Here is an 18,469-nt window from a genome sequence, read left to right on the forward strand (position 1 = left end):
GAATTGATCAAATGATTTATGGAATTAAGAGTGTATTTTTGATCTTGTATACTTTTTAGCCCTTAAAAACAGATTAACACATGGAAGCTAGGTGAGTATGGGGCTAGCTCCATATTCAACCATTTAATAATTACTGAGTACTAACTCCTGTCAAATCCTGTGCTAATTCTGAGAAAACAACAGTTAGCAGGACAGACATAATCTCTGTCCTTAAAAAGATGACATTCTAGCGGGAGGCGGGGGCAGAGATTTTCTTTTAAAAACAACAAATGAGTAACATTTACACAATGTATAATGAAAGAAATATGCCAGTGTAAGACAGGGATCAGTGTCTGGAGGGAGTTTCAAAGGATGGGATAGAAGGGAGGACAAAGAACTAGCTATATGAAAAATGGTGGGGGTGGGGTACGTTTTCTCCCTACCTCCTTAACCCGCCCCCAAAGTGAAAATTCATCCAACTGGATATAGTAGCCAATGAACATACTACTGTACTTTCTTAGGATACATTTTTGTGCAAAGTATAACTATAAAAGTACTTTTAAAATGTGTGCAGTTATGGCAAAGGCTGGAAATATAGATATCCTTTGACCTACACAAACAATGTTGAGAAAAACTGTGAACAAAGGGAATTTCTAGTTTATACAAAGGTTTCAGTCCCTGGAGAAGGAAATGGCAACCCATTCCAGCATCCTTGCCTGGAGAACTCCATGGATGGAGGAGCCTGGCAGGCTACAGTCCACGGGGGTCACAAAGAGTAGGACATGACTGAGAGACTTCACTTTCTTTCTTTTCCTTCCCAAAGTGGAGTTGTTGAGTTTCAGAGCCAGGATTATTTGACTGCAAAGGATGAAACGGAACCCTAGTCTTTGTACTGAACATAATCTTGACTTCTTTGGCATGAGTTTGATATACCATGATCTTCAAATGAGAAAGGAACATCGGATGTTAAGAGGGAAGTTTCCCCAAATGATCTAATTCTCACAAGTGACCATGAGATCTTTGCCATTTTAAAATTTGGGAATCACTGCCTCCTACCCAAATCCCCCATCCTTGGGGAGACAGGGCCATCAAATGTCAAGTGTCTGAATACTTAGCCACTAGAGGGAGAGAGTGTGCCTCTGGTGATTAGGAAGCCAATGAAAGTAACTCAGGAGAAGGATAGGCTTTCAAGGGAGCTAAATTAAGCTCTAATGAGCCAGGGGCAAAGACTGTATCAGCTGTGGTGGCTTTGGGGAACTTGAAGATGATTCCTTAGAACTTCACAACGAATCCACTTCTACTACAGAATTAAATTGCTTAAAACTATCCAGACACTTCATCTTAACTCTGAACATGTTTTAATTCATCTTTTCTAAGGACCTCCACAACTTTCAATACTTTGGGTTAGTCTAGAAATTTATGTTACCCTTTGTATACTGGGAATTTTATATATAATGAACATTTCAATCTTGTATGATAATTTAAGATTAAAACTTCTGCTATTTGGATGATTAGAATGATTTGTGGAGTTCTATGGTCTTTCCCAAATATAACTTTAGGAAAATCACTTTCATTTAGATAATTGACAGGTTAAAAAACACACCAAAAACCTGCTTTACCATCACATAACTCACAGCTGTTCTTAAATCGTCTTAAAAGTTGTTAGCCTGAGCCCAAATGATTTGCTCGCCAATGAAAACTGTTTAATCTTGTTTGCAGCACAGCACCACCCACCATTTCCCATGATTTAAAAAATAAGCTTCTTGGCACAGCTGTTTAATAAATCCAACAAATGAAGTAAACTTTAAAAAAGCAATTCATTAAAAATATTATATAAAGTTTATACAAGTCACAGGATGTCCATGATTTAGTGTGTATCAATATGAAAAAAATTCCTTCCCAGTCTCCGAATCTAAAGACATTATCCAAAATTTCCCAGATATACAGAGTGATGCTTAAGATACAGTTGACGATTTTATTTTCAACGTATCATTTCTCTTCCCTCAGCAGAGAAAAAAAAAAAAAAAACCTCAGCAACTATTTCTGGGATTCTTCAAAGGAGTAGGAGTACAGCGCCTGCTCCTCCTCTTTCAGCATTGATTTTCTACACAATCTGTGATATGGTTTCTCAGAAATGCTGTTTGGCAGTGCTGAAAATTTCACGTGTTTTCAAACTTAAGCCACCCAGACTACACAGTTCAGTATTTTCAGCTCCTTTCATTTTCCTTTTCCCTTTAATTATAGAAGTCTCTATTCCCTCTTTTTGCAACTGTGGTCAAGAAAGATGCTACACGCGACTGTTTGTAGAAAGAACGTTTTTGGTTTTTGTTTTTTTCTTCTCATGACGATTCACAGTTGTTCTTCCCAAATACAAAAGCTGCGCTATAGCTAACTGATGACACTGAGAGACAACACTTTACTCCTAACAACTTTTTAGACCCTCACCCGTTCATTCCTTTGACTGTGGTGGATGTGCCACACGCCCGGGGGAGAAAAAGCAAGTAGAGACTCTAATTTTAAACTTGCACTGTAAAGCACTTTCAAAATAGTAATAGTTGACCTGCATCTCAGACCTGACTTTCCTGCTCAATCCATTCCCCAGGACCCCTCTCCTGCTCCAAGTCCGGGTCGGTCGGGCGCCGGTTTCTGAAATCGCACCGCAGTTTATTGCGAAGCTGAGTGGGTGGGTCCACGCGCAAACCCAGACTCCGGCCAGGACGCCGAGCCCAGAGCTCCGCGTTGCGCGCCTAGATCTCGGTCCCGCGCCCTTCGCCCGGCCTCACCACAAATCCCAGTTTGAAAGAAAACTTCACGAGGCCGAAATGAACCTCCCCTGGTCGCTGCAATTCTTCCTTTCGAGCCGGCAGAAAACGTGAGATCTATTACGACTCGGGGAGGAGTGGATGGGGGAGGCTGCCGGGGCACTCTCGGCCGCGGGTTACCTGGTCCCCCCGCCCCCGACACGGCCCGGGCTTGGGGGGCGGGGTCCGCCGTCCGGGGGCGCCCGGCCAGGGGCGACGCGGCCCGGCGCGCGGGTGGGCGCGAGGGAGGGAGCGCGTCGCGGAGCCGCCGGGGCAGCACTTGTCCTGTAATCGATTGCCGAGCGCGCCGAGCGGCCCAGCGCTCAGAGACGCGCACACGCGCCTCGCCAGCCCGCGCACACACACACATATTACCCCCCCCCACACACACACACACACGCACACACAGGCACAAGCGCCCCGGCCCCGCTCACACACGCGCGCGCGCGCACGTCCACCCGCGCCCAGAGCCCCGCCGCCCGCCGCCAGCCCGCCCTCCGCCCGCGGGCGTCTGCGCGAGCCCGGCCGGCGGGGGAGATGTGCTCTGGCTCCGGCGGATCGGTTTCTCGGGGTTTGACCAGCTGTCCCGGGCTAACCCTGCTTCTCGCTGAAGATGGAGGAAGTAAAAACAGGATTACCCTTAGCTACAGATCCACTGCCTTAGTTTCCACCACCAACTGCAGTGCACAAACACACGTTAGGCACAGGAAAGAAAGAAAGAGAGAGGACACACTAACAGTAAACACAAACAAAAGGGTGATGGGATTATTTTACTGCATGCACTGCTGAGGTAAATCTCCGCTTGGCTTTTGCGTGGTGAAGAACAGCTCTTGTTTTATTTGTCTTCTGATTCATAGATTATATATAATATGTGTATCTGATTTGCAAGGTGGGGGGAGTGTTTTCAAAGTTAAGTTTAATTATATAGCATCTCGTTTTGCACCGTGATGTGATCAAATGACTTGTTGCTGTTAACCAGTAATAATAAGATATAGATACTATATATATTTTTTCTCTGGGAGGGATGCATTGTGGTTATGATTAGGCTAATGATTTCTGTAAAGGACGCTCAGGGAATCGGGTTGAAGATGATGTCTTCTGCCTTAATTTATCGTCCCCTGCTTGTAATCTGTTTCTGGGATGTTAATCGATTAATCAGTTCTCATCTCTATAGCTGTCATGGATTTGGACTTGTTTTGCTTTGTTTTAACTTGAATTCCAAGAAAGGTGGGGTAGCTTGGGATAAATTGCAGCTGTGTATCTATCCCAGGTATAAGGGAATATCCAAATCCTGTTGGAATTAAACAACAAAAACAAGCTGGTATGACACGTAAAAAGGCAGCAGTTAAATCACTTTGACAGGTTCTGGTGTGGGCAAAAGAGATGGACTTAAGATTTAATTTATTATTACTATTTTGCTAAGGACGAAAAACAGTCCTGTGAAGTTGGCCTAGGTTCTTTGCTGGGTTCCCCCTGACTGTCCCTCCCCTATCCACCCCCCCTCCCCTTCTTTCAGTTTTCTTGTCTTAGCTTTTGGTCGATTCTTAAGGAACCGGTGGATCAAGTTTTTTCTCTTCTTGTTAATCGCATTGCTGTAGCACTGACTGACCTCTCTCTCTCTCTTTTTTTTTCCTCTTTCCTGAAAGTACGTGGTGCCATTCCTGAGTGACTTTTCCTACTAGACCATCCCAAAGGGACGAGGGGGAGGGGTGAAGGAGGAGGAGGTGGTGGTGGAGGAGAAGGGGGGTGTTCCTTCTCTCTCATTTCTTGGTTTTGTTTATCAGCCGATCTGTTTGCTGGATTTGGGCTCGGAATGACCCACCTGTGAAGTGCTTTTCCTTCCTCCTCGCCTTGAACTCTGCAGGGGGCTTGGCTTGGAAGGGGCAAGGAAGGGAAAGAGAGAAGGGGGAAACACAAAAAACTTCTTTCTTTCTCTCTCCGTTTATCTTCAGCACGACATTGTCACCTCCTCTTTGAGGGGTTAGAAGAAGCTGAGATCTCCCGACAGAGCTGGAAATGGTGATGAATCTTTTTTAATCAAAGGACAATTTCTTTTGTATGTACATTTCGTTTCTCTTTCTCCTTTTCTTTCTTTCCTTCTCTGAGAGTTAATAGTCTTTTCATTGATGGGGCAGACTTCTTTCGCTTCTCCCTGACATTTCTTTCTTAATATGTGTGTGTTAAATGTGTACATTTTTAAAGAGATAAACTCATTTGTAAAATATCCGAAGAAACTGCTCCCCTTTTAAACTTTATGGATGCCTTTCTTTAAAGCCTTATGTAATCATAATTTGAAAGAATTTGGTAACAGTACAGCAGGTTGAAATTTAAGTGCTGTGTAGTGACTGAGTTGGGAATTTGATCTGATTATTCCATAAAGAAGAAAAGTTTTTTTTTGGGGGGGGTGGTTGGTAGGGAGGGTGGTGGTGAAGAAGGGGAGGGGAGGGAGAAGGGAAGTGGTTTTGGAGACAAGAAGTGAAGCTGCCTGTTTTCCAGTAAGTAATGGAGAAATTCCAGGAGCCAGGGCTAAATATACTTGGCGATCAATACAGAAATGGCTCATTGTGAATAATTTAGCTGCTGGTGCAGTGAGAGTTTTTGAAACTAAAGGCAAAAAGGACCAGGGCCAAAGGAAAAAAAAATAAGTAAAAATCATCTCAGGACATGTCAATTCTTTAAACTTTTTTCTTCAAAGAATACAGTTAGCTTATCGATCTTTTCATTATGTGGAATCAAAGCTAGGGGGTGTCATCTCATACAATTTATTTTTGTTTCTGAGAAGTAAGTTCTTGTTTTGTGTCATTGGTGCATGAAAATAATTCCCCAAACTTTACAAAAGTGATCCCCTTCCCCACAGCAAAAAGTGTATGAATTTTTTCAAATTGGAATGTATTAAGTAGGCTCGGCATTAGTAGCCAACCATGGTCTGGCAGTAAATTAAGGTTATATTGAACAGGTGCTCACACAGAACTTGGGGCTGGCTAAAATGTCAATACAAGCCTGGCAGTTGGGTAACTGCTGCAGAAACCTTCCAGAGGTACTTGGGCACGAAGTTGTTTTGTTTTGTTTTGTTTTTCCTCTGTTTGTTTGTCCTCCCCCCTCCCTTAGAACATGATGAACCAACTTGCAACAATTGTGAATAGAGCTATCTGTATACTCGGAAAGTCCTCAGACTGCAGCTTGATTGTAGGAAGTAGTGAATGGTAAAATACTTCAGTCCCAGTTAAAGCGAGCACATTTGAGGTGTATCCCCTTCCTCTTCCTTTCCCTCTAAACGGAGTAAATTCTGATGAAAGGAGTCATTACTTTCTCGATACAGCCCATCTCACAGCACACTTATCTTTCCTATCCTATCTCCAGCAGGAATCAGATCATTTGCAGAAAGAGTTCAGTGACTTGCAAATGAGCACATGCAGTACACCATAGTATGTTTCTTGGGCACAGGTTGCAGCCGCAGCAACGTGGGCTAACTGCTTGGAGCTTCAAATAAGTTAAGCATTTAATGGCAGAGACTGAAAGGAATCCTTGTGTTAAGGGTATAATCTTTTGTATTGCAGCACTGCACGTTGACTATGGAAACAGAGGCTATTGATGGCTATATAACGTGTAAGTATTCGTTTTCATTCATCTGTTATTGGTAAATAAAAGCATGTTTGTTACCTGTATTTTAACTTCTGAATTGGAAATTTTTATCAAGCATTGTATACTCTTACTGCCTGTTCACAGTTTCACCTTGTGAATGAGTTTGAGAAAATAGCAGGAAAGTGAAATAAGAAGGAACTATAGATACATACTTGCCATATTAAGGCTATTATTTAAGTCAGTAATAGTTTAGCAGATCAAAACTTTCCTACTTGATTTTTTTCACTTAAATTTAGACTAGGTTAGGTTACATATATGTCTACTAATATGGCATGTACTAAATATTTAGTACTCTGTAATCTAATTTTTCAGACACATGATATGAAAGAGAATTAGCTCACTTAAGTTGACTTTTTTTTTTTTTTTTTAGCAAACTCTCAAACATCCAACTCTCTGGCCAACGTTTTGAAAATACTCATTAAAAATACCGGATGCTTAATGATTAAGTTAGATGTTAAAGGAAAATTTTTTTCAAATAGAAGATACTTTAGAAATGAACTACTCCATTTGTCCTTATTTTACAATTAAGATGAATGTGGTAGTGAAATTTTGTAAATGTTTTATTGTGTGCTGGCTGTGGCTTTTCATCATTTCATTCATTTATTATATATTTCTAAACTTTTCCTTATAATTTTTTGAGGAAAAAATGTATTTCATTAAAATTTCAAGACTATGCATGCTTTTGCATATATGATTACAAAGTTGGTAATTAGATTTTAGGTGACAGTGAATAGAGACCAAAATATTTTATTTTGTGAAAACAGGTGACAATGAGCTTTCACCTGAAAGGGAGCACTCCAATATGGCAATTGACCTCACCTCAAGCACACCCAATGGACAGCATGCCTCACCAAGTCACATGACAAGCAGTAAGTCTTCATTTTATGATTTTTTTTTCCTATTTCTCTAGTGATAGACTTGAATTTGTTAGGTCTGTAGGGTCCACTCACATTGTGGTGTAGCTGCTGCTATAGATTTTGCTAAAGAAAGGACAACACAGATTTATTCCTGTTCATTTTGGTATCATAAAACATGAGCCTCCTTACTAGTCTGAACTATCCCAAGGTGGCATTTGGGAGCTGGTGCTTACCTGTATCAGGTAAGAAATGTTAGGCTTTGCTGGTTATTCTTTTGTTTTGCCAGGTTTATGACGATTTATTTTTTGTTGTTGAGTGAAAAAATATGGAAACATGTTACTTCATAGTGAAAAAAAAAAAGAAAAGGAAAAAGTTATCTTCTATTGCCTTGGCACAAAGCTAATACATTAGTGGTAGAATCGTAGTGTTAGTTGCTTTTTTAAGAAAACATGAAAGTTTCTCTAAAGCACTGGAAGTAATATGTGACTGAAAATTTGTAGAACTCATTTACATCCATTTCTCTGACAAAGTGAAAGCATTTTGTTTTAGGCTGTCAGAAAAGAACTGAGAAAATTTGGAAGGATATTTTGAACTTGCTGGAATAGTTTTGGCTACTCTTTTTGATAAAGAGTCATTCTTTATATCAAGATATAGCAAACATTGTTTTTGTGTAATAAAAAAGCAACTTGCATGCTGTCAGTGACAGAAGATAAATACTTTATTAAGGATTTGGTTTGTTTTCTCTTAATTATGATGTTTCATAAGTTGTCAAGTGCACATGCTTTATTACTCCTACTTAATTTGAAATCTGTTTCCCTTTTACTTCTGATATGTGTTATATTCTTATATAGAAAGGACATCTGACTTCCATCTAAATGCAATTTAATTTAAAAGCTTTCTATTTGGGTGACATGTGAAGGAAAGCCATTTCTTTTCTTTTTAAAGAAGATTTAATAACAAGAAAACTGAATCATATGATGAATTATAAGCATATTCTTAATATGTTAATTCTGATTATCTTGAGAGAACAAATTTTTCTTTCCCCTTCCCTCTTATAGCTTTCAAAACTTGAGTTTGTTGTAAAGTTACTAGCTTCATAGGTAGTTAAGCCTTCTGAATTATAAGCAACAGTATATAGAGTACCGGTAAATATAGTTTGCAGTTTGTTATCTTTAAGTGACTCTAGCTATTGACTTGAAAGTTTGAGCTGTATGAACTTGCTTTACTTTTTTAAAAGTTTTCTTTGTTTTTATTAATGGGAATTACTTCCTAGGAAGATTTCATTCTAGAAGCAAGCACTGAAATTCCTTTATCACATAGGAAGAAAAATTAATAGTAAGGGAATGCATATTAAATTATAGTGCTAATCTCTTGTAATGGATCTTGTAGCATTAATTTTTTTTGCTAGTTGACTATTTGATAAAAGTTACATACTGTTGTAATATAGGGAGTATAATTTTTACATTTTAACATTTAATGTGACTAGGTCCTTGGCAATATAGATTTTTATTTTTCAGATAATTTTCATTTAATTTCCTAAAGCATAAAGATAGATTGATATGCAGTTTCTGTTAGCTTAATATTTAGCTTATCTCGTCTTTAGAAACGTTGAGGATAAGGGGTAGGTAATAATAGGTAATCAGACTTTGTTATCCCTGAGCCACCACTAGAATATCAGCAGGAAAATGCTTGTTAATTGGTTAATTAGATCCTTTATTTGTGAATTTGATTTTGGTTTTGAAGTAATCCTTTCTAAAAGGCAGTTCACTCATTTATTTTGAATAAACATTGCAGAGTTGTAGACATGATCAGTTTGGACAAATAAGAACTGTGCTTTTGACATTTGAGTTTTTCTCACCCAACAACAGTAAAATTATGTTTGGTAAAGAGGTTTTGTTTTTGTTTCTTCTTTTTTTTTAACTTACTAGCCTGTGGCAATTCCATCTTAGTAGAGTTTTTGGCTAAGCTACATGTGTTTTCATGTTCTTTTCCAAAGAGTTGCAGGTTAAATATTTTGGCTCTCACTTCAGAGCTGTCTGTCGCAGCCTTTACATAGCCTCTATTTACAGTATCTAGGTTACCCACTTAGGTGTTAGATGGAGAAGATACCCATTTTTCCTCTCTTTTAGATCTAGGAGAATATCAGCATTTTAGATTGGCAAAGCAAATAGCACTAGAGAGGGACTCTTGTCTGTTAATTAGACTAAGAAACCTGTAGTTGGTCACTCAGATGTTTTTCTGTGACTTGGGATAATGATTTGTACATTTGCGACTTGGCAAATCACTTGTGGCCGAGATCACTAGTTTACCTAAATCTCTTTATATGCATTGCTGACTTTATTCTAGGGAACGATCTTATTTATTATCTGCATTTCTTTAATATTTTCAAATAGTCTTCCTAAAGGGCTGTGACTTCCAGAAACAGAATTGCAATTTTGATTGAAAGTATTAGAGCTGAAAGTAAATGTGAAAACCTTTATAGATAGAATAAGATAGGCTCCGTAGCAGTAAGGCGGGGACAGGAGTACATGTGTAAGAGGTGAAAAGTTATTTTAAAACAGTTTAAAAAAATAAGAGAAATAGTATCTTTGATTTTTATGAGATAACTAACGTCCTAGCAGTAAAGTAACACTGCCATGTGAGAACCCACTTATTTTCACTGTAGGAAAGTGGTCAGTTGTATTCTGAGGTCATAGTCGTTTGTTTGGGTTATTTGACGACTATTCTAAGATGAAGGGTACCTGTGCAACTTGCTGCCAGCTATTGTATAAAAAGTAATGACAGCAGCTATCATTATTTGACAGTGCTAGAAGACAGCATCGGTGACTTGGGAGAGAACTAAAAATGTATAATGCCTGACAGTCTTTGGTTTTAAAATTCAGCATGTAAGATAATCTGAAAAAGATGTGAGAGGTATTCATGAACTTAACATTTTGTAATGACTACTTCCTATGTTTTTGAGTGAATTTTCTTAGAGAAATTTGGACTTTTGCTTCTAGAATGAGGATCTCTTTGAAAAGAAGATGGGACATTGTTGCCTGAGATCATTAGTGTACATATTGAGTCTGCTGACAGTCTCCTGTGTCAGGGATGACAGTCTGTGCCTTGATGGCTACTGGAAATACACAGTGTTAAGTGATTTTAAAAATAGAATCTGGAAGTTAAGAATCTGAGACAGACAACTCAGACAGAACAATATAAAAATAATCCATATTGTATTTCGGCCCATCGGATGAGACTTTATTTTGTGATTCCTTCTGTCTCTGGGTTAGCTCATTTCCAATTCTTATATACTTGTTTCCGTATTGGTTTCAGATTATTCTGTAACTGCTGCTGAGTATTTTGAAAGGGTTTCAAGGTTCAAAAAATTGTAATTAATCCTATTTTCCTTATCATTGTCTACTTTTATAATGCCAGTAAATAAATTTTCCTTGGAGATAGCTAATGGTGTGGAAGTGCGTTGTGACACAAATTTTTTTCCTATTACTTTAAAACCTTTACATGGATCCACTTTGCGGTCAATACCATTTATCAGTCAGTTTGATGGGCAAGCGGCATGTATGGAATTGGGAGAAGTAGTAATTCTCGTTTTACAAGACTCTTACCAATAATCAGGTCAGCGAATCTAGTTTATTCTTTTCGGAGTGCTTCACATTCATTTTTTTTTTTTTTTCTTAGCTGGTTTCCATTTTTAGAACCTTGTGAAGTGTAAGTATATTATGGTTTCTATTTTTCCTGTGTGGAAATGGAGGCTTGAAGAAATCAGTTGTCTTCTAAGGTTCCTTAGGAAAAGGATGAAGTTGTCCGGATTGGGACACTGATACTACCTTGTGGGTTAGTTATATCACTGATATCTATAAAATGTCATTATCTCAGGGTGCCCACCATGTCCACAACTGACCCATGTTTTAGTGACAAAAACAGTATTACAGGAGTAGAATAGGATTATTATGAGGGTGGAGTGATAACAGATAATCTTGTTAAGCAGATGCTCTAATGCACTTTTAAAAATATGGCTTGTATCTTGAGACTCACCAGCTTTCTGAGTTGTCTTCTGTAGCTTTGCTTGGCAGTCACCCTTGGTTGGATTTCCACAGGACACACCCTAATATAACACCAGATGGACTTGATGTAAAAAGCTCATTCTGTTTTTCAATTGTAGTACTTAGTTTTGTGTATATATACGCAACATACCTTACATTTAGTTTTTACTTGTTAGGAAATATATTTTAAAAGTTTGACTTGATTTCTTTATAGCTATCAGTGGTGTCATGGCCATGTACCAAAAGAGAGAAAAAAAGAAAGGAACTAAAGGAAGTATATATGAGCAGGGAATTAACAGCAAAATTGCTGTATTTTTTTTTTCCTTTGCTCCTCATTCTACCTACTACCCATCTTTTAAGCCTGCTTTGAAATAAGAATAAATGTCTGTCTTGGAGAAACAAAATAGCTCACTGTAGAAGTGTTGTTTATTGCCTCTATCTTTGTCTAAATTTGTCTTCTCCAATGAAAGTACACTGAAAACAGTGTAACATGATTGGTTAGGGACATTTTGGGACTCTTCCTTTAAGCTGTCAGGAATTCAGATCTCTGGGTCCCATGCTTTTCTCTCCTTACTTTGAATATCAATATATTTTGATTTTATAATGTTCTGAAAGATTAGTAGCTGTGTGACAGTCCTAAAATGAGGTAGACTGTGTTGTTTTTCTTTGCGTTTTTCCTTTGTATCTGTTTATATGAACAGATGTAAGTATATTTTATACTTAGTGATCTGGTAGTGGTTTCATTTTATGAATTAATCAGGCTCAGGAATCTCTGTTGAAATAGATAAAGAGTATTTAGGAACTATTTTTCCTTATTATAAATGCTTAATCGCACTGGAGTGAGAAAGAGAAGAGTATAATTTATTGAGTATATATAGGATGCCTAGTGCTATATACTAAGTACATCCCTCTTATTTCACTTACTCTCCACAACAGCTCTGTGAGGATACTCCACTTTATAATACCAAAAACTGAGGCTTAGAAGTAATCGATTGCAGGTGATTAATAATATGGGCTTTGGAGTTATACACGGCCTTGTTAGACTTCTTGCTTTGCCACTGATTTGCTGTGTGATCTCAGTCATCTTACTTCACATCTCTGAGCTCCAGTTTCCTGTAGCATGGGGATAAACAATCCTCAATGGACTGTTGTGAGGTTTAAATGAGGCAATATATACAAAATACTTAGCACACTTCCTGGCACATGCTAACATCTAATAAATAATCACTGCTCTAACAGAGCAGGCACGTTACTTTTGCACCAGTCCATGATTCATAAGAAAGCTTTTTTCAAATCTATCTTTGTTTGAAATTCAGGTCTTTTGCTGTTTCCATTTTACTACAGAGGTCCATGGAACAGAAATAGGCATTTCTAATAATTTAGGGTAAAACTGGCAGGAAAAAAACCCCTCTGTTATTTAAAGGATCTGTGACGATTTGGATTAGAAAGAAGTAGAGTTCGTCTGTATGGCAGAATTTTTTTTTATTGGGCTTCAGTACTGTAAAGACACCAGTTATTAAGAATAGAAAAAGTCCTTTTAATAGAGTAACCTAGCCATATCTAGAATCAGTTTTTTTTTTTCTTTGAAAATCTGTATCTAAAATTTCACCTCATTTGTTGCTTGTGGTAGAACCATAAATTCTCATTTGATGATACCTGATCAAGCTGTAGGCCAGATTGTTGTTAATTGTGCATTTTGAGGGTAATAGTTTAGGTGTTTTAAATTTGAGATCAACTTAAAATATAATTATCACTTATAGGCATTTGACACGTTGCTATATTGTTCTAGCTGATTAATTTGACAAATATTTGTAGGCAGTCTTTTATGTGTCAGCACTGTAGGGTAGATTCAGAGGTGAATGATATACTATTCTTGTCCTCCTGGAGCTCATACACTAATTTAAAGAGACGTCTAAACAAGGCAGTGTTCTGTGATAAGCTCAGTGTTCTTATTATTATGGAGAGCAAGGAGTGGTGGAGTGGTACTGATTTGGGAAGACTTCTTGGAGGGAGAGGCTCTTTAAGCTGAGACTTAGTAAATGAATAGGATTTAGGAGAGAAGCAGAAGGCTTGTTCACCAATGAACCCGCAATGGGAGCTGAGAAATAATACGATTATGTTCTGGGAAATAAAGCAGATTGGTATCTGTGGAGTGTAAAGTTGGAATCTTGGAATCTGAAGCCTGAGATGACTCTGGAGAATTAATCAGGGCAAGATAATGGAGTATCTTATATAAGAGAAAACTTGGATTTCATTTTCAAGGGAGCACAAGATTTAAACAAAGCTGATGACTTCAGTCTTCTTATTGACATGAATCATACCAGCTATAACAGGAGTAAAAATGTTGTAGATGGGGACCAGTCCAGAGGCAGGGACTTCTTTAACAGGCTTCTGCAGTGATAGAATGAAAAGTCATGAGAGCTAGTGGTAGTGCATATAATAAGGAATAGAAGGATTTGGGAAATAATAGCTTAAAGTGGACAGGACTTGGATAGAAGTCTTAAGGAGAGGAGAAATTTCATGATGATGATCTCTAGATTATTGGATAGATGGAGTAGGTTCCATCAGAGAAGATAGAAAATAGTGAAGCAGGTTTCTAGGATAAGATTTAGTTTAGTTTAATCCTGCATACAGAGTGTTTGATGCACCTGTGGAATTTGGGAGAGGCTAGCAATCAGGCAGGAGGATAGATTAAACTAAGTGTGAATTTTCCTAATTAGTGAAATCTAACATGTTAGCTTGTGATTTTGTTACTTCTCCTCCTGTATTACGTTAGCAATAGTTTAGTATTTCTTAAAAAAATTCTTCCCTAAGTAATTCTCAACATTTCATCATTGACCATATTTTCCCAACTACCCCCATAAAATCAAAATTCTATATTGAAACACATGAGCACAGGTTTTAATGAACTCTTTTTGCTTAATGGAGTCCTTTTATGCTAGTGTCTGAAGTTGGACTAAGGGCTTCCCAAGTGATTCAGTGGTGAAGAATCCACCTGCCAATGCAGGAAACACGGGTTTAATCCCTGGGCTGGGAAGATCCCCTGGAGGAGGAAAATGGAAACCCACCCCAGTATTCTTGCCTGGAAAATTCCATGGACAAAGGAACATGGTGGGCTACAGTTCTTGGGGTTGCAAAAAGTTTAACACGGCTGAGTGACAGAGCATGCACGCACACAGAAGTTGGGTTAGTTGTTGTGACTGACTCTGATTTTTAAGCAAAACATGCTAGACTTTCAACTTCAAATTTTGTGGTATATATAATATCATAACTTTGATGGTTACATATTTTAAAATATCATAAGGCTAATGTATGCCATATACTCCAAGTCCTCCACCATAATGGTTTGTCTTTATTCTGTAACTTCTTTCTCATCTATAAATATATAGTTTAAAACCAGAGGAAAGATTTGTTAAAAAGTACTAGCCAGTTCCGCTATGTTACTAGCTAAAGAATTTCATGATTTTAAGCAGAGCCTTTTTGAAAACTTGGTGATAAAATATGCAACATGATATATATCATTTGAAAATCATTTGGTATATAATTGTTTTAAAGTTTATGATATTGTACTTCTTGGGATAAAAGAATGTAGGGGGAAAGTGTGGTATAGAATACATCTTAATCTATTACCTCAAAATATATATTATAGAACTCTATCTTAGAAATGTAAGCTCTAATTACCCAAGACATCATGAAAATTCAAGTGGATGTTGATGATGAAAAGAACTTCATCTGAGATTTCCTTTATACAGAGATTCAGAACTCGCTATAGAGACATTTTTGTCTTTCGGTTGTTGACCCAACAAACCTTTATTAATGTTTTTTTGTGTAATGCACTGCTGATGCTTGGGCGTCAAAAAATAAGTTAGGGATCTTTTTAGAGGAGGATGTTATCTTTCAAGGTCCAAATGAATTCATATTTTATTTGTGATATTAATGATCCTCTTGCATTCAGAACCAAATAAGTGTGATGTGCTCACCATGATTTATATTGAATGTCGATAAATAAACTGCTTCTCACCTCTTATGCCTGAGAATTCTTCAAAAGTGTATAAATCTAAAGACGCACAATGAAACAAAGGCGAAAATACAGCGAGCTTCTAAAATAAATTCCCAGTGGAGACCATTTCCTCAAGAAACTTTTTTTATAATCTAATATTTGGTTCTCAGCCTTGTAAGTTCCAAAACTTGATTAGTGGCACACATAGAGTGATCCCATATCTCATGGTTGACTAACATTAAACAAGTTTACAAAGTTTATGTTTCAAATTGGAATGCCAATTTATGTCCGTATTTTCATTAAAAAATAAAATAAACCTCCAACTGATGTAGGATCTTGATCACTCCAGTTGACTTAACCAAATCATTTTTTTCTTGTGAACTGACTTATATGGGTAAAGCAACAAGTCATTTGGTTAGCAAGTAATCCAAACACAGGGAGTCCATTATATCATTCAAGTGTTTAATGCCATCAGACTAAGAGAGTCTAATACGTTCAGCTTCACAGTAGAGATAGCATTGCCATTTGGATCATTATGGTTGAAGTCTTCTATGTAGTTCCTTCTTCCCTAAATGGACTTAAATTTAGATTCCCTAGATACTGCTACTGCTAAGTCGCTTCAGTCGTGTCCGACTCTGTGCGACCCCATAGACGGCAGCCCACCAGGCTCCTCTGTCTCTGGGATTCTCCAGGCAAGAATACTGGAGTGGGGTGCCATTGCCTAAGCAAAAGTGAAGTTGCTCAGTCGTGTCCGACTCTTAGCGACCCCATGGACTGCAGACTACCAGGCTCCTCCGTCCATGGGACTTTCCAGGCAAGAGTACTGGAGTGGGCTGCCATTGCCTTCTCCGTTCCCTAGATATAGGCTGAGCAAAAATTACTTTTGAGTCTCTTTTTTTTTTTCTTGACTTCCTTGGCTAAATCCTCCAGATTCGGTTTTTAACTGATACGTATAGTCAGGTTATAACCAATTCTTGCTAGCCTAGGACCCATTCATTTTCTTTAGTGTACATTTTACATTTTACATTTACATTTTACATTTTACATTTTACATTTTACATTTACTGCTTGTTAAATGTTGATTTTACAGCCTAACTCTATGAAAGCAATCTTATAATACTATAAAGGCTATCCCAACTACTATTACCATAAATTCAAACTTCCATTCACAGAAATGTTGATATGTGATGTGGTCAGCCATTTAAGAGGTTTTAATATCTGCCTTCGATGAAGATAGGACTTCCCTGGTGGCTCAGATAGTAAAGTGTCTGCCTATAATGCGGGAGACCTGGGCTCAAACCCTGGGTCGGGAAGATCCCCTGGAGAAGGAAATGGCAACCCACTCCAGTATTCTTGACTGGAAAATCCCATGTACAGAGGAGCCTGGTAGACTACAGTCCATGGGGTCACAAAGACTTGGACACTACTGAATGACTTCACTTTCACTTTCATTTTTAGATGAAGATAGTAGTACTGCTACCTGAGAAAGACATCTTATATAAGCTGGGGTCTTGGAGAGCTTCTAGTTTATAGGTCAGGAGAAATAAACATCACACTAGTTTCATGAAATCTTGGAAATAGTTCAACCACAGCAAATGAGATTTTATAGAAAATTATAGTATTTTAGGTTAGTTAATAGGGAAGCTTGTCTTAATTACTGAGTGTGAATTTAAGAATATTTTTTCAAAGCACACAGCTTTATTTTGGGGCTGTACATTGATTATAAAGAAGTTAATTAGAGATTTTCCAGATGTGAATCTCTGCAGAAAATGGCAGTTTCTTATCTGTGGGTTGGCCAAAAAGTTCATTAGGCTTTTTCCTTAAGATGCTACGGAAAAATCTAAGCAATCGTTTTGGCTAACCCAATATTCTTTATTCCCAGTATACAGTATCATAATGGGTCATTGTAGGAGTCCAGTAATTTTTTGTTGAATTTAGGAACTACTTGTGATTAGCATATTGCATAGATGTATTTAAATAATGTGTTTCTGATCTGTTTGAGGAAATTTGGAAGGTTGATTTCTTAGATATTGAAATAATTCTGAAATTCTATCTTGTTATTTTCTTTGTTAGGATATGTATTTATACCATCTCTCAGTTTCAAAATGATTTTGTAATCTTCAGATCACATCCAAACTGATCTTCAAGATTCTAAACATCTTTTAAGTTTCATATTATTCATATTCGGGCTTCTCTCTTAGCTCAGTTGGTAAAGAATCTGCCTGCAGTTCAGGAGACCTGAGTTTGATTCCTGAGTTGGGAAGATCCCCTAGAGAAGGAAATGGCAACCCACTCCAGTATTCTTACCTGGAGAATCCCATGGACAGAGGAACCTGGCAGGCTACAGTCCGTAGGATCACAAGAGTTGGACACGACTTAGCGACTAAACCACCACCATTATTCATATTCAGTAGAATCCAAGTTAGTGTAAATGTTTCCATGAATATTTTATAGTCATCTTCATCATCTTCATTACAGTATCTTTATATGGCATATTTAGAGTTTGCAGATTTCAAGCCACATTCTTATAATTTTAGAATCAGTTCTCTATCACTTATTTAAAACTGCATGTACAAAATGGAATGCTTCAGTTAACTTTTCTTATGCTCTCCAGATATTTTGAGGAGCATATAATTAATCAGTGTAAAGTCACGTTCTAATAAATTAACATTCTGGGTGTCTAAACCTTTGACATTTTTGTCATTGCTCTCTTATTATCATGGAAGCTGGAGCTCTCCTTACACCTGACGGTGTCAACCTTACCTACTACTTACTGAGACATCAGTATGCAGGGCTTGGCCGTATTTTGAAGTGCTGGGAAACTGCTGTTTCTGTTGAATTTCTGGCTGAATTCTAAAGAGGAATTTTTATTTTTATTTTTTTAGTGACTATATAAAACATTCCCCATAATGGTCATTTTCATGAAGAGACTTGTTTCGTTTTTGTTGTTCAAAACAAACGTTTTAGCAAGTAATATTTACATATGAAAATATATTTCTTTTATAACACATATCTTTCAAGTCTTTTAGTCAAACTTATGTCAGTACCTTTGATATCTAGATGGTCTGAGGTAGATTGCTTGTTTTCAATACATTTGTTACCTTTTTTGTTAGAGAAGTAGCATTTATATACCTTTTAGGGTTGAAG

At 37.7% G+C, this 18,469-nt stretch overlaps 1 protein-coding gene across 7 annotated transcripts in view; it reads left to right on the top strand.

Annotated features, from left to right (window-relative positions):
* IKZF2 (IKAROS family zinc finger 2) overlaps positions 1,836-18,469 on the top strand; it is a 179,681-nt gene continuing 163,047 nt past the window's right edge. For 2 of the 7 annotated variants that reach the window (XM_005676496.3, XM_005676498.3), the window contains exons 1-3: positions 4,616-4,799; positions 6,338-6,386; positions 7,187-7,291. In XM_005676496.3, the coding sequence (XP_005676553.1) occupies positions 4,797-4,799; positions 6,338-6,386; positions 7,187-7,291 (157 nt within the window). In that variant the 5' untranslated portion in view covers positions 4,616-4,796. Of the gene's footprint in view, positions 2,852-3,373; positions 3,571-4,615; positions 4,837-6,337; positions 6,387-7,186; positions 7,292-18,469 lie in introns of those variants that run through there. The other 5 variants (XM_013972544.2, XM_018059907.1, XM_005676497.3 and 2 more) reach the window with 5 other exon arrangements.

Source organism: Capra hircus, chromosome 2 (assembly GCF_001704415.2).
Source record: "Capra hircus breed San Clemente chromosome 2, ASM170441v1, whole genome shotgun sequence".
Classification (NCBI taxonomy): domain Eukaryota; kingdom Metazoa; phylum Chordata; class Mammalia; order Artiodactyla; family Bovidae; genus Capra; species Capra hircus.